Source organism: Osmerus mordax, chromosome 8 (assembly GCF_038355195.1).
Source record: "Osmerus mordax isolate fOsmMor3 chromosome 8, fOsmMor3.pri, whole genome shotgun sequence".
Lineage (NCBI taxonomy): Eukaryota > Metazoa > Chordata > Actinopteri > Osmeriformes > Osmeridae > Osmerus > Osmerus mordax.
The window spans coordinates 6,921,987-6,937,360 of record NC_090057.1 but is presented as its reverse complement, the minus strand read 5'-3'; the positions used below and the strand labels follow the sequence as shown (position 1 = coordinate 6,937,360).

At 51.0% G+C, this 15,374-nt stretch overlaps 1 protein-coding gene across 1 annotated transcript in view; it reads left to right on the top strand.

Annotated features, from left to right (window-relative positions):
• LOC136947482 (SAM and SH3 domain-containing protein 1-like) overlaps window positions 1-15,374 on the top strand; it is a 38,366-nt gene that overhangs the window by 16,749 nt on the left and 6,243 nt on the right. Inside the window, exons 7-16 of the mRNA XM_067241578.1 lie at window positions 894-995; window positions 6,654-6,789; window positions 6,882-7,306; window positions 9,894-9,968; window positions 10,213-10,356; window positions 11,351-11,483; window positions 11,895-12,064; window positions 12,321-12,530; window positions 14,037-14,187; window positions 14,327-14,455. Of these exons, the coding sequence (XP_067097679.1) occupies window positions 894-995; window positions 6,654-6,789; window positions 6,882-7,306; window positions 9,894-9,968; window positions 10,213-10,356; window positions 11,351-11,483; window positions 11,895-12,064; window positions 12,321-12,530; window positions 14,037-14,187; window positions 14,327-14,455 (1,675 nt within the window). The remainder of the gene's footprint in view (window positions 1-893; window positions 996-6,653; window positions 6,790-6,881; window positions 7,307-9,893; window positions 9,969-10,212; window positions 10,357-11,350; window positions 11,484-11,894; window positions 12,065-12,320; window positions 12,531-14,036; window positions 14,188-14,326; window positions 14,456-15,374) is intronic.

Here is a 15,374-nt window from a genome sequence, read left to right as displayed (position 1 = left end):
ACCTGGCACATACATGATAATCATGTACTATCCCCATTACACACACACACACACACACACGTTCAGCCCAAGCCTCTTGGCTCAGGCTCTTGTGGCATACTGGGGTTTCTGGGGTTCATAGTTGGTGTGTGTGGGGTTGGATGTGGATGTGTTCATGCTGCAGGACATACTGTAGATAGAAATGGTAGCTCAGTAGCTCCCCCTGCTGGTGTGGTGAGAGTGATGCACTGGGGGTTTGTTGCCTGAGATGGTGACTGGTTTTTCATTCGTTTCGGTTTTTCATTATCGTACGTTTCTCCTCCTTCCCTCTTTTTTTATATCCTTTTTTCGTGCTCTGTTATCCTATTATTTATTTCCTACCGTCTCTCCCCTCCCTCTCCTCCCCCTTTTCTCCTCCAGTGGGAGAGCATGTCTGACTGGTTTGCAGTTCTCTACCACCAGGTTGCTCTCCACAAGGCAGACATTGATTCTCCTGCCCCCTGTTTCCAATTCTCTGGCCTACTATTGGGTATCAACCCTCTTTCTCTGTGATTGACACTCAAACAAACCAATCAGACTCCACAATCAATGGGCAGCCTCTGTGGACAGTTGTGTTTGTGGACTGGTACTTGTGATGTGTTGGTGGTGGCCATGTTTGTAGGCCTGTGTTTATGTCTGTTGTTGGAGTTCAATGTAAAACATGTTGTGTGTTTTACTCTGTGTATGCAAATGTGCTCGATTCCCCTGTGTGCACTTGTGATGAGTGTGGGCATTGAAGAGTGATGTGTGTGTGTGTGTGTGTGTGTCAATCTATGTGTGGACTGCGTGTGTGTGTGCGTGTGGAGGCAGCGACCTCGTCCCCAGTGTACCAGGAGGACGACCTCTGTCTTAACTCTTGTTCTCCGTGCGTGTAGCTGAAGGAGTATGAGAGCCAGAGCAGACAGTCCAGCAGTGCTGACACTGCAGAGTGGACTGACGGATCCAGTCTCAATCTAAACCAGTCCTCAAACTGCAACGTAAGTACCTCATACATACCCACACACACACACACACACACAAATACTTCTTAACCCTTGACCCCTCATCCCTTCTCCTTTGAGCTCTGACCTATGAGCCTCCACCCCTGACCCCTTGTCCCTTCACCTCTGACCCCTCACCCCTGACTGTCTCAGTGACCTCAACGACTCAAACAGGAAGCTTCACAGGAGAGCGGCCATCTTTGTTGTGTCTCCGTTGTAACCTTGAATGTGATACGATTGTTGTTTGTTACAACTTGTCTTATCTTTGACTGGATATGTGTGCGAGGGCGGGCCAGTGAATCACTCTGCCTGCCTGTTCCTTTGTGGTGCATTCAGCTCATATTGTTTTTGAGCATGACCGTGTCCTCATACAGACACCATGTTCTTGTTCAGCTCATATGGCAGCGATGATACTTACTAATTAAACATCCTTAAGTAACATCAGCATCACTTTCTCTTTTCCCTATTCCTGTCCAACTCCATCTCTGTCTCTCTCTGTTTCTCTCCCACCCTTCTTCCCTTCCCCTCTCCATCCATCCTTCCTCCCCTCTCTCTCTTTCTCTTCCTCCTCTGTCTCTCTCTGTCTCTTTCTCCTTTTCTCCCTCCCTCTCTGTCGCTGTTCTTCTCAGCCAAACTAAGGCATGCCCTCCCCCAGCATGCCTGCATTCCTCTCCCTCTCTATCCCCAGAGCTGGGTCATAGCAATCAGCATGGGTGGGACCAGGATAATCGCTGGCCCAGGGAGGATGAGACAGAGGCTCATGCCCAGGCTGAGGCACTCTTTCCTGGCTAAAAGAGGCGACCATCTGGGGTTATCCCTGGTGGTCCACGTAGAGAAGGATCACGCTGCAGTGGTCACCCATTACTGCCACGCTTACTTCAGCTGTCAGTCTAATCAGAGACCAGTTGATCTGAGACAGGCCTCAGATAAAACCCAGTTGACCGAAGTGACGAAGATGTGACTTGGCTCAGACCAGACCATGGTCCTCTAAATGTTACCTCACACCAGGGTGTACATGTTTGGGTTAGTGTGTGCTGGTGTGTGTTATTGTGTGTGTGTGTGTGTGTGTGTGTGTGCGCGCTCCTCTCAGGGAGGATACAGCATGTGGAGGGTTAGGATGTTGGGAGGATGTTAAAAGTTGTTTTGGACCCGGCCCAGTGGTCCGTAGGGAGAGAGAGCCCTGTTCTGCTGTGTTGAGCCCAGAAGTGATGTACATCCATGGTTCTGGTGATGTGTGTGCGGGGGCTTAGGAATACGCTGTGTGTGTGAGTGTGTGTGTGTATGTGTGTGTGTGTGTTGATGTAGGTCAAGGGTTTTGGACCAGAACCAGGTCCAGATGGGCTTCCTGCTTCGTAATCTCTCAAAACTATGTACACACACACACACATAAACACACACACACACACTCTTTTTATGCAGCAATGCCATTTAAATCCTAATATTTCAACATATTGACTTTATCTATCCATGTTCCCCCTGGCCCAGCCTTCACACTCCACCTTCAGGATGTTAACATTCGGCACTTCCGGTTCATCATATTCATTTGACATTTCCTCCAACAGTGGCATGATCTGTGACAGCATGTGTTAGTACACACACACACAAACACACAGTCATGCACACACACTTCTACACTTTTTTGCACGCTAACAGAGCTTCCCCTCTGGACCGGGTTTCCGGGTGGTGGTAGTGATGGGTCTGGTATCACTGTGTGGTCTCCAGCCCCGGGTCTGGACCACAGTCTGGCTCTGCACGTTTGATGTGGATGAGTGGGCCGCCCCATGGCCTTGGCACACTGATGTGCTTGTTAACCCTCGACGTGCCCCCACAGCCACCACAACTCTGCTTCCTGTCTGGGAGAGAGATAAATGGACTGACAGAGAGAGAGAGAGAGAGAGAGAGAGAGAGAGAGAGAGAGAGAGAGAGAGAGAGAGATAGAGGATAAAGGGATGACTGAAGGTGTATTGTTCAGAGGAACAGTTGGCTTGTCTTCGGGGGCTGCTAGCACACGTCCACCAGAGGAAGAGAGGGAGGACAAAGATCCCTCACTCCCTCCCTCCTCCCTTGGACCTCTTCAGGAAATGTCTGAGGGCCCTGGGGGGGGGGGGCGGGGGGTTAGGGGGAGGGGGGTGTAAAGTTCCCCTCTTAGAAATGGAATTAGGTCCCCCCTCCATCTTTCCAGTGGTCAATGGTTGTGTGTGTATGTGTGTGTGTCCATATGTATGCACACGCATCTCTGTGCTTCCTCTGTCTTACAATCCATCCTCTTTTTGGCTCGCTCGCTCTTCCCCACCCTTCCCTCTCTGCCTCTCTCTCTCGTTCTCTCTCTCAGATCAGAGCCTACATTCCAGGGCTGGTCGTTACAGTGGTGGGGGCCAGAGTAGGGTCTGGGGGGGGGGGGGGGGGGGGGGCGGGGGCGCTGAAACGCTGGGATTGTTCTCCAGGCACAACATGCCTTTTCTCTGCTGCCCCACACACCACTGGCGTCCTGCTCCAACACACACTCTCCGATCTCTCCCTTCTATAGAGCTGTGCTTACCTACTGGCCGCAAGAGAGTGCGTGCATCTTTGAGTGTGTGTGTGTCGCGTTATCAACTTTGTTAGGGACCGTCTGTGTGTGTGTGTGTGAGACTCTGAATACTTCTCGGTGGATATGCTGTTACCAGACTAGACATCCAGTCTAACGAGGTGAGTAACATCACACACAGCTGGTAAGCATGCTGAATTAGGTTCTACTGGTTGCTGGGTGTCTGCAGAATAGAGGGACCTGTGTTTATATAGAGAGTTCTGTGTTTCTATGGAGATCTGGGTGTGTGGGATGTTAGTGGTCGGTAGCTACTTCTCAGTTCAGGTTTGCTGTGATTTATCAGAGCAGTTATGACTTGGTTTTCAGGAGAACTATACCACATCATTATGCTCTGCACTGTACAGTATAACCAGCAAGACTAGAAACTGGAGCAGGAATGCTGTTTTCTTTGTATGTGCATGCACATGTGTGTGCGTTGACCAGGGGTCATCTCCATGGCTGTGACCTCTGTGACATGGTCCCTCTTGTTTACATTTACATTTAGTCATTTAGCAGACGCTCGTATCCAGAGCGACATACAGTAAGTACAGGGACATTCCCCCCGAGGCAAGTAGGGTGAAGTGCCTTGCCCGTCATTTGGCACGAACTAGCAACCTTTGGATTACTAGCCCGATTCCCTAACCACTCACCCACCTGACTCCCTTTGTTTGGCTGCAGTTAGCAGCTTTTCACAGTTGTTTGATTGGCAGTCACATGTCCCTAGAGGCTTAGTCTCAGGACCAGGGTTCCTGTCACCTCCTATCTCCTGACTCCTCTTTCCTGTCTCCTCTTTCCTGTTTCCTTTCTTCTGTCTCTTCTCTCCTGACTCCTCTCTTCTCTCCTGACTCCTCTCTCCTGACTCCTCTCTTCTCTCCTGACTCCTCTCTCCTGACTCCTCTCTTCTCTCCTGACTCCTCTCTCCTGACTCCTCTCTTCTCTCTTGACTCCTCTCTTCTCTCCTCTCTCCTAACTCCTCTCTTCTCTCCTGACTCCTCTCTTCTCTCCTGACTCCTCTCTTCTCTCCTGACTCCTCTCTTCTCTCATGACTCCTCTCTTCTCTCCTCTCTCCTGACTCCTCTCTTCTCTCCTGACTTCTCTCTTCTCTCCTGACTCATCTCTTCTCTCCTCTCTCCTGACTCCTCTCTTCTCTCCTGACTCCTCTCTTCTCTCATGACTCCTCTCTTCTCTCCTCTCTCCTGACTCCTCTCTTCTCTCCTGACTCCTCTCTTCTCTCCTGACTCCTCTCTTCTCTCATGACTCCTCTCTTCTCTCCTCTCCTGACTCCTCTCTTCTCTCCTGACTCCTCTCTTCTCTCCTCTCTCCTGACTCCTCTCCTGTGTCTCTGCTGTCTTCCACTCAGAGCTGTTGTTAGTGTTAAGTGTCTCTAAGCCTCAATGCTCGGAGCCCTCGGGAGCCAGTGGAGACTGGAGGAGGGCTGTTCCAGCCAGATGTGTTTACTTGAAATGAGAGAGGCTGGGGGTACTGTGTGTGTGTGTGTGTGTGTGTGTGTGTGTGTGTGTGTGTGTGTGTGTGTGTGTGTGTGTGTGTGTGTGTGTGTGTGTGTGTGTGTGTGTGTGTGTGTGTGTGTGTGTGTGTGTGTGTGTGTGTGTGTGTGTGTGTGTGTGTGTGTGTGTGTGTGTGTGTGTGTGTGAGAAAGTGGAGGGTTGTTCTTCTCTACAAGCTGAGAGGTCAGAAGTCAAATGAATGCTCTCCGGTCCTGGCCAGGTCCTGTTAACAGACGAATGGCGTGCAGAGCTCACACCCAAGAGACTGGTGAGGTGAGGGGGGCGGACGGAAGAGGGATTTATGGGTAATCTGCAGCTCCCATGGTTCCACAAACACAAGGGGTTGTAGATGGGCCCTAGTCATATAGGTTCCCTCCTGGAGAACCGAGGGTAGACCTAGCATCTGTGGTCTACTGTGGTCCACTGCTAATCTCAGAACATCACCCCTACTGTGCACACACACACACACACACATTCTCTCTCGCACACACACATCCACCATGGGGCTGCAGCACAGGGTTGTGTCAGGTGGAGAGTTAGGCAGAGCTGAAGGCTCCATGGGTGTGTATCTGTGCACGTGGACACTGTGTGTGTGTGTGTGTGATGCAGTCAGCCTTGGCCGTGGGGGCAGCTGCCTGTGACCAGCCCCAGCGTTGCCGTGGAGACCAGTGGAAAGAGAAACAAGTGTGGGTGGTGGACCCAGAGAGACTGTGCTGCTGCCAGGACCTCCACTGGGCCAAACCCATCACATAGCACATGAGCCCCATACGCCACCAGGGAGGGGGAGACCAGCTTCATGTTTGAGTGTGTGTGTGTGTGTGAGAGAGAGAGAGAGAGAGAGAGAGAGAGAGAGAGAGAGAGAGAGAGAGAGAGAGAGAGAGAGAGAGAGAGAGAGAGAGGGAGACGCTGATGATTCTGTTGGTGATGACTTATTTCTCTCTGTATTACTCTCTCCATTTCTCTCTTTTTCTCGGTTTGACTCCGTCTCTACTACCACTCTCTCTCACTCGTGCACAATGGGCCTCTGTGTGTCCAAGCAGTATCAATTCTATGGGGCGGGTGGCTCCATTAGCCAGTAAACATTCTGTCAACTCTTCAGCAGGCAGCACATTCTAACTGCAAACCCATATCTGTGTATTGGTTAGGTCATACACTGTGGTTTATTGTATAAGCTACACGTCCCACAATGCGTCCTCAACCAATCCAAACCCTTCATGTTCTCATATCACTAACTGTGACCATCCATCTGAAACCCCCACCATCAGCCATGACCTCATGTAACTGTGTCTATTCCAAATTAACCTTGTTCATATGTGTGTGTAGAATAACAGCGGTTGAGTCAACTGAGTCAACATATCTGTTGAGCTTTGTGAGTGATACATTACAAAGTCTTTCCTCTTATCTTCTCTGCGATACCCCTCTGGTCTCAATCTGTCTCTCTCTCCCCCCCCCCCCCTCTCTCTCTCTCTCTCTCTATCTCTCTCCCTCCCTCTCTCTCTCTCTCTCTCTCTCTCCCTCTTTCCCTCTCTCTCTCTCTCTCTCTCTCTCTCTCTCTCCCTCCCTCTCTCTGTCTCTCTACCTCAGTCACGTGAGCAGTCAGATGACGAGCAGTCGGAGGACTCGGTGAAGTTCAAGCGCCTCCACAAGCTGGTCAACTCCACACGCCGCGTCCGCAAGAAGCTCATCAAGGTGGACGAGGGAAAGAGGCACGGCTCTGAAGGTACGGAGCGCGCACGAATCCAACCATCCGGGATGCATGACCCTTGACTCCAAGGTGAGAATGATCCAAACGGCCCTCGTCTCTCCCCGCAGATTCCTTGAGTCTGGAGGCGTCGCCCACCTGCGAGGACAACACAGCCCTGTACACCGGGGTCCTGAAGAAGCCCTCGGTGCCCCAGGACGCCTCGCTGTCCTCCCTGGCCCAGGACCAGCTCTCCCTTGACGGGGACAGCGACAGCCTGACCACCTCCCCCTCGTCCAGCAGCCTGGACACCTGGTCCGGACACAAGCTGGTGAAGACCTTCAGCAAGTCCTCCAGCACCCACGGCCTGATCAGACCCCCCCGGAGGGCCCCCGTGGGCTGTGGGGGTCCTGGGGGCGGCGGGGCCGTGGGGGCGGGGGGCAGCGGGTCCTCCTTCTCTGAGCTGGAGGGGTGCGCGGCAGAGGACGAGGGGAAGGTGTCCCGCTCCATGACGGAGGGAGAGATGCGCAAGGCCCTCAGCTCCCTCTCCCATGGGGTAAGTAGCAACGAGAGCCTCTACGCCTTCTACGGCCTCACTAAGCCCCGCCCTAAACCACACCCTCAGTCCCACCTCCTGGTGTCCCTGGACGACGCCCAGGGAAGCCCCAAATCCTCCCGGCAACAGCACCACCAGCAGGGCAGCTGGACCCACAAGAAGCCAGACCCCAACTACGCCTACTCCACCAAGCACCTCCTCTACCAGCGTTCCCGTGGCATCGCCAAGACCCCGCCCCAGCCCTCCTCGCCCTCCCCGTCCCCCGCCCGCTGCGACCTCGCCAAGGCCAAAGGTGGCGGGTTCGGGGGCGGTGGGGTAGGCTGTGGGAGCTGGGCCTTCCCCTCTCGCCGTCTCCGTGGTCGCACGGCGGTCAGCGAGCTGAACATCACCTACGTGGTGGAGCGCAGCCTCTACGGCCATCTTAACTGGGCCCAGCTGGTGCGGCCCGTCACGCTCAGCCGCGCAGAGCGCCGCTGCCTATTGGAGGAGGACAGGGAGGCGGACAGGAAGTGGGCGGCTAGCGTGGACCGCTGTACCAAGCGCGTGCTGTTGCGCATCCAGCAGAAGTCTGTGAGTTAGTATGGCGGGGTGGAGACAGCTCCCTCATCTGGTCAGGAGGACCGGCTTCGCCTCAAGGCTGCAGAATAGCTCTAAAGAGCAGATGCTTGATCAAATCCTTGTGCTTAAGTTTGTACGTTTTCAATCCACTGTCGAGGACTGTGACTGTGTCCTTGTCACAGGGCAAGTGTGTGAAAAGAAGAGTGTTGTATAACTGGCCTTTAGACAACGTTAGCCCGGTTGGGCCCAGGGACTGAACAAGTCCACTGTGACAGAACTGAAGGAGGGGAAGAACCAGGGTTCTGACGGGTCACAGCACTCGGCCTCTGAAACTAGGGAGGGGTTTAAAGGGTGGAGACAGAGAGAAAGAGGAATCAGAAAATACAAAAAGAGGAGAGAACAGCAGAGCAGTGGGAGGAGACATTTACTAATAGTAATAAGGATGATACAGTCTTTTACAAAACAAGCATTAACTCATGAAATTGTTCAGTATTAACTCGTTACAAAAGGTACAGTAGAAATACCTATTCTGCAGCCCTGAGGAAGCCTGAGTCAACACTGGCTCATACCCGTCACATCAGTACACAACCTCATCCATAAACATTTTTGTCCATCCGTTTTTGATGGTTACTTTTGTCCGTGTGCCTCCATACTCAAGTCATATTTACAGATGTCACGGATATTTCCTTTTTTTTATCTTTAGAAGTTTTTTCCTTTTTTTCTTCTCTTTTTTTGCACCTGTTCTGTGGAAGACCATTTGCCATTCCATTGAACATCACTGTAGAACTCATCTCCAGCCTTCCTTTTGGATGCCTCTGCAGTTGTTCTCCAAACAGCAGCTTTCCTTGGAAGCTCCGTGTGACATGGTTGTGTGGGGCTAGCAACCAGAGTTCTATTTAGTCTAACAGTACCCTGTTACTGTAAATAAGGACTGTTCCCAGCGTGACCCAATCACAGGATGAATCTGAGGCCGCAGTTCCTGGAACCTTCTAGATCATTAGAGATGCCCTATTAAGATTAGATTAAATTAGGGGCTGCTCTTTAGCGCTGTGTGTATGTGTAGATGTGTGTGTATGCGTGTGTTCACTTCCGTGTGTGTGTGTGTGAGGTGGCTGGAGGTCAAAGGCAGGTCAGTGATCAGATGATCCACCTCTCCTCTACTCAGGACCCTTATCTTCCATCTTGTGACTTCGCTCACCTTATATCAGTTCTCTCCCCTTGGAAATCACGTTACTGGAGAGATCCGATAAGGAACCCCCAGCTGCCATGACCCTGTCAAAGACACACTACGCACTGAAGAAGCCCCCCTCCATGATGTCTCTACAACCTCTAAGCATAATAATGTTCCTTAAGACTTTGCTCTCTGACACACTCTCTGTAAAACAGGCTCTGTTGATGCACCCAGAAAATGTGTGTGTTTCCATCCTAAATAACCCACTAATAGCCAACCACCAGAGTATTGTACTTGGGTTGGGCGTAGTGTGTGTGCGCGCGTGCGTGTGCGCGTGTGTGTTCACTACCCTCATAAAGATACTTCATGTTGGGCTCCAGCTTGACCACATCAAACCTAATGATCTCACATGATTTCTTTAACATAATAATAAAGTCCCCATGGCTTTAGAGGTTTAAATGAACATAACCCAACCATGCAACAACAATAACTGCATCTCTCCAGGGACGAGCTAACCAGCCGACCCTTCCTTTAACGATGACTTCACACTAACTTGCTATAAGAGGCTTCCATATACATTTTTCATGTGACATCATATTTATTTCCTGTAGACCCTTATGAGATCATACCATTACATAGTTATTTCACTTGCAGACTGACACCAATCACCCAGCAGCTCCATACATACATGCGGTCTGACTGCTGCCATTGTGGTGCTAAGCATGAATCATCTGTGATCTGACTCCTACTGAGCAAGAATGTGGACAAGATGTCACTTGAAATCAGACTGATTTTCTCTGTTCTCTCTCTTTTCCTCGTTCTTTCTCAACCTGTCTGTCTTTCTCTCTCCGCTCTCAGAGGACGTGTAGTTTCGGAGGGTTCGACCTGTCTAACCGCTCGCTCCATGTTGTCAGCACCGGGTCAGAGGTTAATGTAAGTACGGTATCTGTACCGGATGCTTTGTTGTGGGTCAGTGCTGTGGGGGCTAACTGACCTCCCAATGTACTCAATCAATCTCTTTGTTCGCCCCCATCTCTTGCTCTCAATCCCTCTCCTTGCCTCTCACTCTCTCTCACTCTGTCCCTCTCCACCCTGCCTCTCTCCTATTTCACTAACTCTCTCGCTCACTCTTACTCGTATCACCTCCCTCTCTCTCTCCCTCTCTCTCTCCCCTCAGAGTAAGGACCAGGAGGCAATCTATCGTGAGGTGGTCAAGTCTCCCAACACCTCTCGTATTTCTCTGGGGAAGAAGGTCAAGTCTGTCAAGGAGACCATGAGGAAACGCATGTCCAAGAAGTACAGCAGCCCCCTGTCTGAACAGGTACACACACACACAAACACACACAAACACACACACACAAACACACACAAAATATCTGGGTTGCTGTTCTCAGTCTGGCCCTGTATGTGTGAGTGAGTGGGTGTGTTTGTGTTGGTTACGGAATAAACATCCAACTACACAGAGAAAAAGAGTGAGCGAGCGAGACACACACACACACACCTCAGACACAGCTGTCCCCCCTCTCAATGTCGTTCCCTCCGGGGCTGATGGGGTGTGTGTCTGTGTGTGTCTGTGTTGAAGTCACCGAGATCATGCAGTGAAGCATATCATTGTGTGTGTATTAACTTGGCTCATATACATCAGCATTCACAAACACACTAGTGGACTCGCGGTCTAATCCACATGGGCCCTTTTCCTACGGCCCAGAGGCTGGATCTTTGGCCTTTGCAGCCTCTAGGTGTGTCCTGACCTCCAGACCTACCCATCCACACACACTCCCACTGGGAAACACCGCTCTCACAATGGCAGCCTCAATACACTCGATGATGGGAGAAGTCATGGTTATGTTGCTTTGAACAATTTTGGCAGCCACAGAGGCTGTAAATGTCCTGTCGCACCAGACGGCCTCCTCACTGGCTGTCCTGTAGGACACAGTGCCCTCTGGTGGTGCAGTGGAGTAGAGTCATGTAGCCAGTCCACGAGGGGGTGGATGAACGATCACAGTGAGTCATGGAGTTTCTGTGAATTATACTAACCTCCTGTTATGGTTTCTCGCCCTCCTGCTCCTCTTCCATCATTTCTACCACCCATTTATCTCATCTGTCCTCACTTTCACTCCCTCCCTCTCACTTTCTTATCTATCCATCTATCTTCCTGCGCTCTCTTCTATCTATCTCTCTCCCTTAATGTTCTCCCTGTCTCCACTGTCTGTGCACCCCTCTCCCCTTTCTTTCCCTCCTCTCCTACATCTATCTTTGTTCCGCCCCTCCTGCCACCCTCCTCTCTCTGTCCCTCACGTCGTCCTCGTCTCCAGTCCAGTCCTGACGGGGCCCCAAGCTCCCCCCAGTCCCCCCAGCCAGACACAGACTCCCTGGAGAAGCCCAAGCTGAAGGCAGGAGGGTCTGTGGAGAGTCTCCGTAGCTCCCTTAGTGGACAGAGCTCCATGAGTAAGTGTGTGCGTGTGTACTTGACTGTGCATGTATTCATTCACCATCGGGCTCATGCCTAACTGTAACACTGTAAAAAAAGTGAATTCACACCTTTTACTGAGGTGGTCAGATGAAAAGCACTATCTGATGTTTGACCACAAGAGGGCGCTGTCATTGCACTTTATTCCAATCTCCACACTGCCTTGTTTAACAATTTGTCATTCCAATGAACTTTATATTTAACCCTGTCTGGTAGTGTTAGAGACTTTATTATATCGAAACCTCTCCACCCCTCACACATTCAAATAATATACAGTATATACTGTGAATCATCTGTAACATGACATCATGTGTAGCCCGTGTCACCTGTTGACCGCATGTGGTCATGAAGTGGCCAGCCTGGTCATGGTGTGGTCATGGTTATTCCAGGTGGTCAGACGGTGAGCACCACAGACTCGTCGGCCAGTAACAGAGAGAGTGTGAAGTCTGAGGACGGGGATGACGAGGAGCCTCCGTACAGAGGCCCCTTCTGTGGCCGAGCCAGGGTCCACACGGACTTCACCCCCAGCCCCTACGACTCCGACTCACTCAAACTGAAGGTACACACCAGCACTTCTAGACACATTTTCACACGGGTACACACACTATTATCCCTGTGACAGTCTCACTGAAACTGAAGATGCCACACACACACAAGATAACACCACAGAAACTCATCTTATCTTGAACACACATCCGTTAGAGACATTTCTCAGCTTGTGGTGTTTTCTTCTTGCATTTGACATCTTTTACAACTTTCTCACACTCTTTCTATTCCTTTCTCTCTGGTCTTTCCCTCTCTCTCTGGTCTCCCAGAGAGGAGATGTGATCGACATCATCAGCAAGCCTCCCATGGGTACCTGGATGGGCCTGCTGAACAACAAGGTGGGCACCTTCAAGTTCATCTACGTGGACGTGCTGAGCGAGGAAGAGGAGAAGCCTAAGAGAGCGGTGAGGAGGAGGAGGAAGGGCCGCCCTCCCAAACCCAGCTCTGTCGAGGAGCTGCTGGACCGCATAAACCTCAAGGTGAACACACACACGCATGCCCACACGCGCACACACATACGTGTGTATGTACTGTACGTGTGAATAATGTTTTTCTACATGCATGAGCACTCACAAAGTACAGACAGCAAAGAACATACACAAATACCTCACTCCCACATATACATATCACACCGTAACCAACCCTTCAATTAAGCTAAATGTGGCCCCAATCTCCAGAACACACCCCTGCTGGCTAGCCTAGCTGCCCCAAGGAGAGAGATTCATAGGTGGGCTGTGTCGGTGGCCAGCCCATCCAAGTGGAGCTCCGTGATTAGAGACCATGCAACTGAATGTCTAAATCCTGTACTTCCCAAGGACATGACAGTTTCAGCCATATCGTTATATGGTTGGGAGGGTTTGGTCAAATACGTTATTACAGCCCTCAGGGCCTTCTGTCCATGTGTGTCTGGAAACCCTTGACATGTCACTCAGCACATACGTAGCTTTCACCTGACAAACAGCCACCACATGTAGCAGGCAGGTAGACTAAACACTATTTCCCAGAACCACCCGTTACAAATCGCTAACTGTATGAGTATTTTTACCCTCAGGTGTTTTGGCTTGCCTGGTCTGTCCCATGTCAGGCTACTGATAAATCAATATTCTGTGTCTTTTTTCAGATTTTTCTGTATTTGCTTGAAATGCATTTTTTTTTGACTAGTGTAAACATGTGGACATGTGGAAATGTGGAGTTATAGCCCACATAGATGTTAACATAGCTGCTGTTGGTGTCTGTGGTCACCTCTGCAGTCTCCCTTTCCTTAGTCAATAGGGATCTCAGCACCAACTCTATTATCTCAGACTGAAAAAGACACAATTTCCCAGCATGCTGATTAACAGTCTGTGTTGGTGACTCCATGTCTGTGTGTTATGCCACAAGTGGGGGTCCACCACAAGTTCAAAAAGCACCCAACCACCATCTATCATTTAGGTGGCAGCCAAGTGTGATTGGGTGACATGATAATTTTAGTTTTGACCAGTCAGAGACACATTAGATCAGCATTGTAGACTGGGAGTTGCTGTGGGATAGATATCTCGCTACATGATGACTAGCTGTGTGTGTGTGTGTGGGTGGGTGTGTGTGTGTGTGTGTGTGCGTGTGTGTGTGGGTGTGTAGCCTTGTCTCATGTGGTTGAGACGTGGAGTAGGGCGTGTCCCCACCCTCATCCCTGTCTTCACCCTTCTTCATTGTGTTGCTGTAGCAACAAGAAAATATCAGCCTTGTCTGAGCTTCAGTTGCTCATCAACAGTCATATTGACCTTCTTGAGAGTTACTGGCTGGCCCCAGGTCAGGTCTATTTCTCTCTAGATTATAGTATGTCAGAGTCAGATCTCAGGTAGAGATAACTGACCTTGAATCAGCCTAAAGAACCCAAAAGGAGCCCTCTGCTCTCACATTTGAACAGAAGCTATGTAGGGTCAGGACTTGATAGTCAGCCTGTAACACGGGAGAACCCTTCCTGATGGTGACCCTGTCCCCTCCAGGAGCACATGCCCACCTTCCTGTTCAACGGCTACGAGGACCTGGACACCTTCAAGCTGCTGGAGGAGGAGGACCTGGACGAGCTGAACATCCGGGACCCCCAGCATCGCGCCGTGCTGATGACCGCCGTGGAGCTGCTGCAGGAGTATGACAGTGAGCACAGACCCGTGAGGAAGCCCGGCGGGGGGTCGTAGCCTCGATCCTGGGCGACGTATCCGTGTCATGTGACTTTGGGAGCACCGTGTCAGTGTTCCTGGTTACATTGGTGCTGCGTGTGTGTTTGTGTTTTCAGGCAGCAGTGATCCGGAGCGAAGCGGACTGTCAGGATCCCAGGAGAAACTGCTGTCCGAGGGCCACAACCTAGTCGGCGACTCCCCCCGTGATTCAGGATGCTACGAGAGCAATGAGAACCTGGAAAATGGTAATGATAGCCTAGCCTAGCCCTAGCCAAATGCTAACTGGACTTGCCTGGCTGTAGCTTAGCCTACCCTAGCGCTACGGTGACTGCGAGTCTTCCCTCTCTCCTGGCCTCGTCCTGCACCTCCTCTGCCATGCTTCAGCAATCTAACTACCTACCCCATCAACGCTCCTCCAGATGATCGCCAGCCAGTTAAACTCCTCCTCTCTGTGTCATCTGCATTTCTCCGCCCCTCAACTCCACCCACCTCTCCCTTGCTTCCTACTGTACTAGAGGGACAATGTATGTCTCTTTCTTTTTCTCTCATTTCTGTCTCTTTACCTACCTACCTCTCTGTCTCTCTCACACACACACAAACATACTCACTTTTCTTTCTTTTTTCTACCCTTTCGCTCCACTCTCTTCATCTCCAGGCCTTCTCTTTCATCACTTCCGAGGCCCTATCCTAAGGGAGTGCATTCTCGTCCCCAGGCTGCAAGGCCTAGTCCACCCCTCGGTCACAACGCCTTATAAGGCCCAAAGGGACAACCACACACTAACTCACGGAGCTCTTCCTCTGAAACCTAGCCCCCTTAGCACCCAGCCTCGCCAGGCTCTCATTGGACCCAGGGACCCCCCTGCTCCCCCTCCTGCTCCTCTCACGCTCCAAGAGCTGCTCCTGATTCAGGAGGGGGAGACAGAGCACTGCTCAGTCAGAGAGTTCTTCTGTTGAAAGGTGTTGTGAAGCGGTATGAGTCTCTGGGACATTAGGACATGGGCAGGCCATGTGTTACTAATTGGAATGGTTCCAAATGCGGTGGGTAGAAATGCATGAGTGGAAAAAACTTTGATGCTGATCATGTGATCATGTTCTGATTCTCCCATTGCCAGGGCGTTCTTTGTCCATGCCATTTCAGTTTGTTCAAATTGTAACCTTTATCAT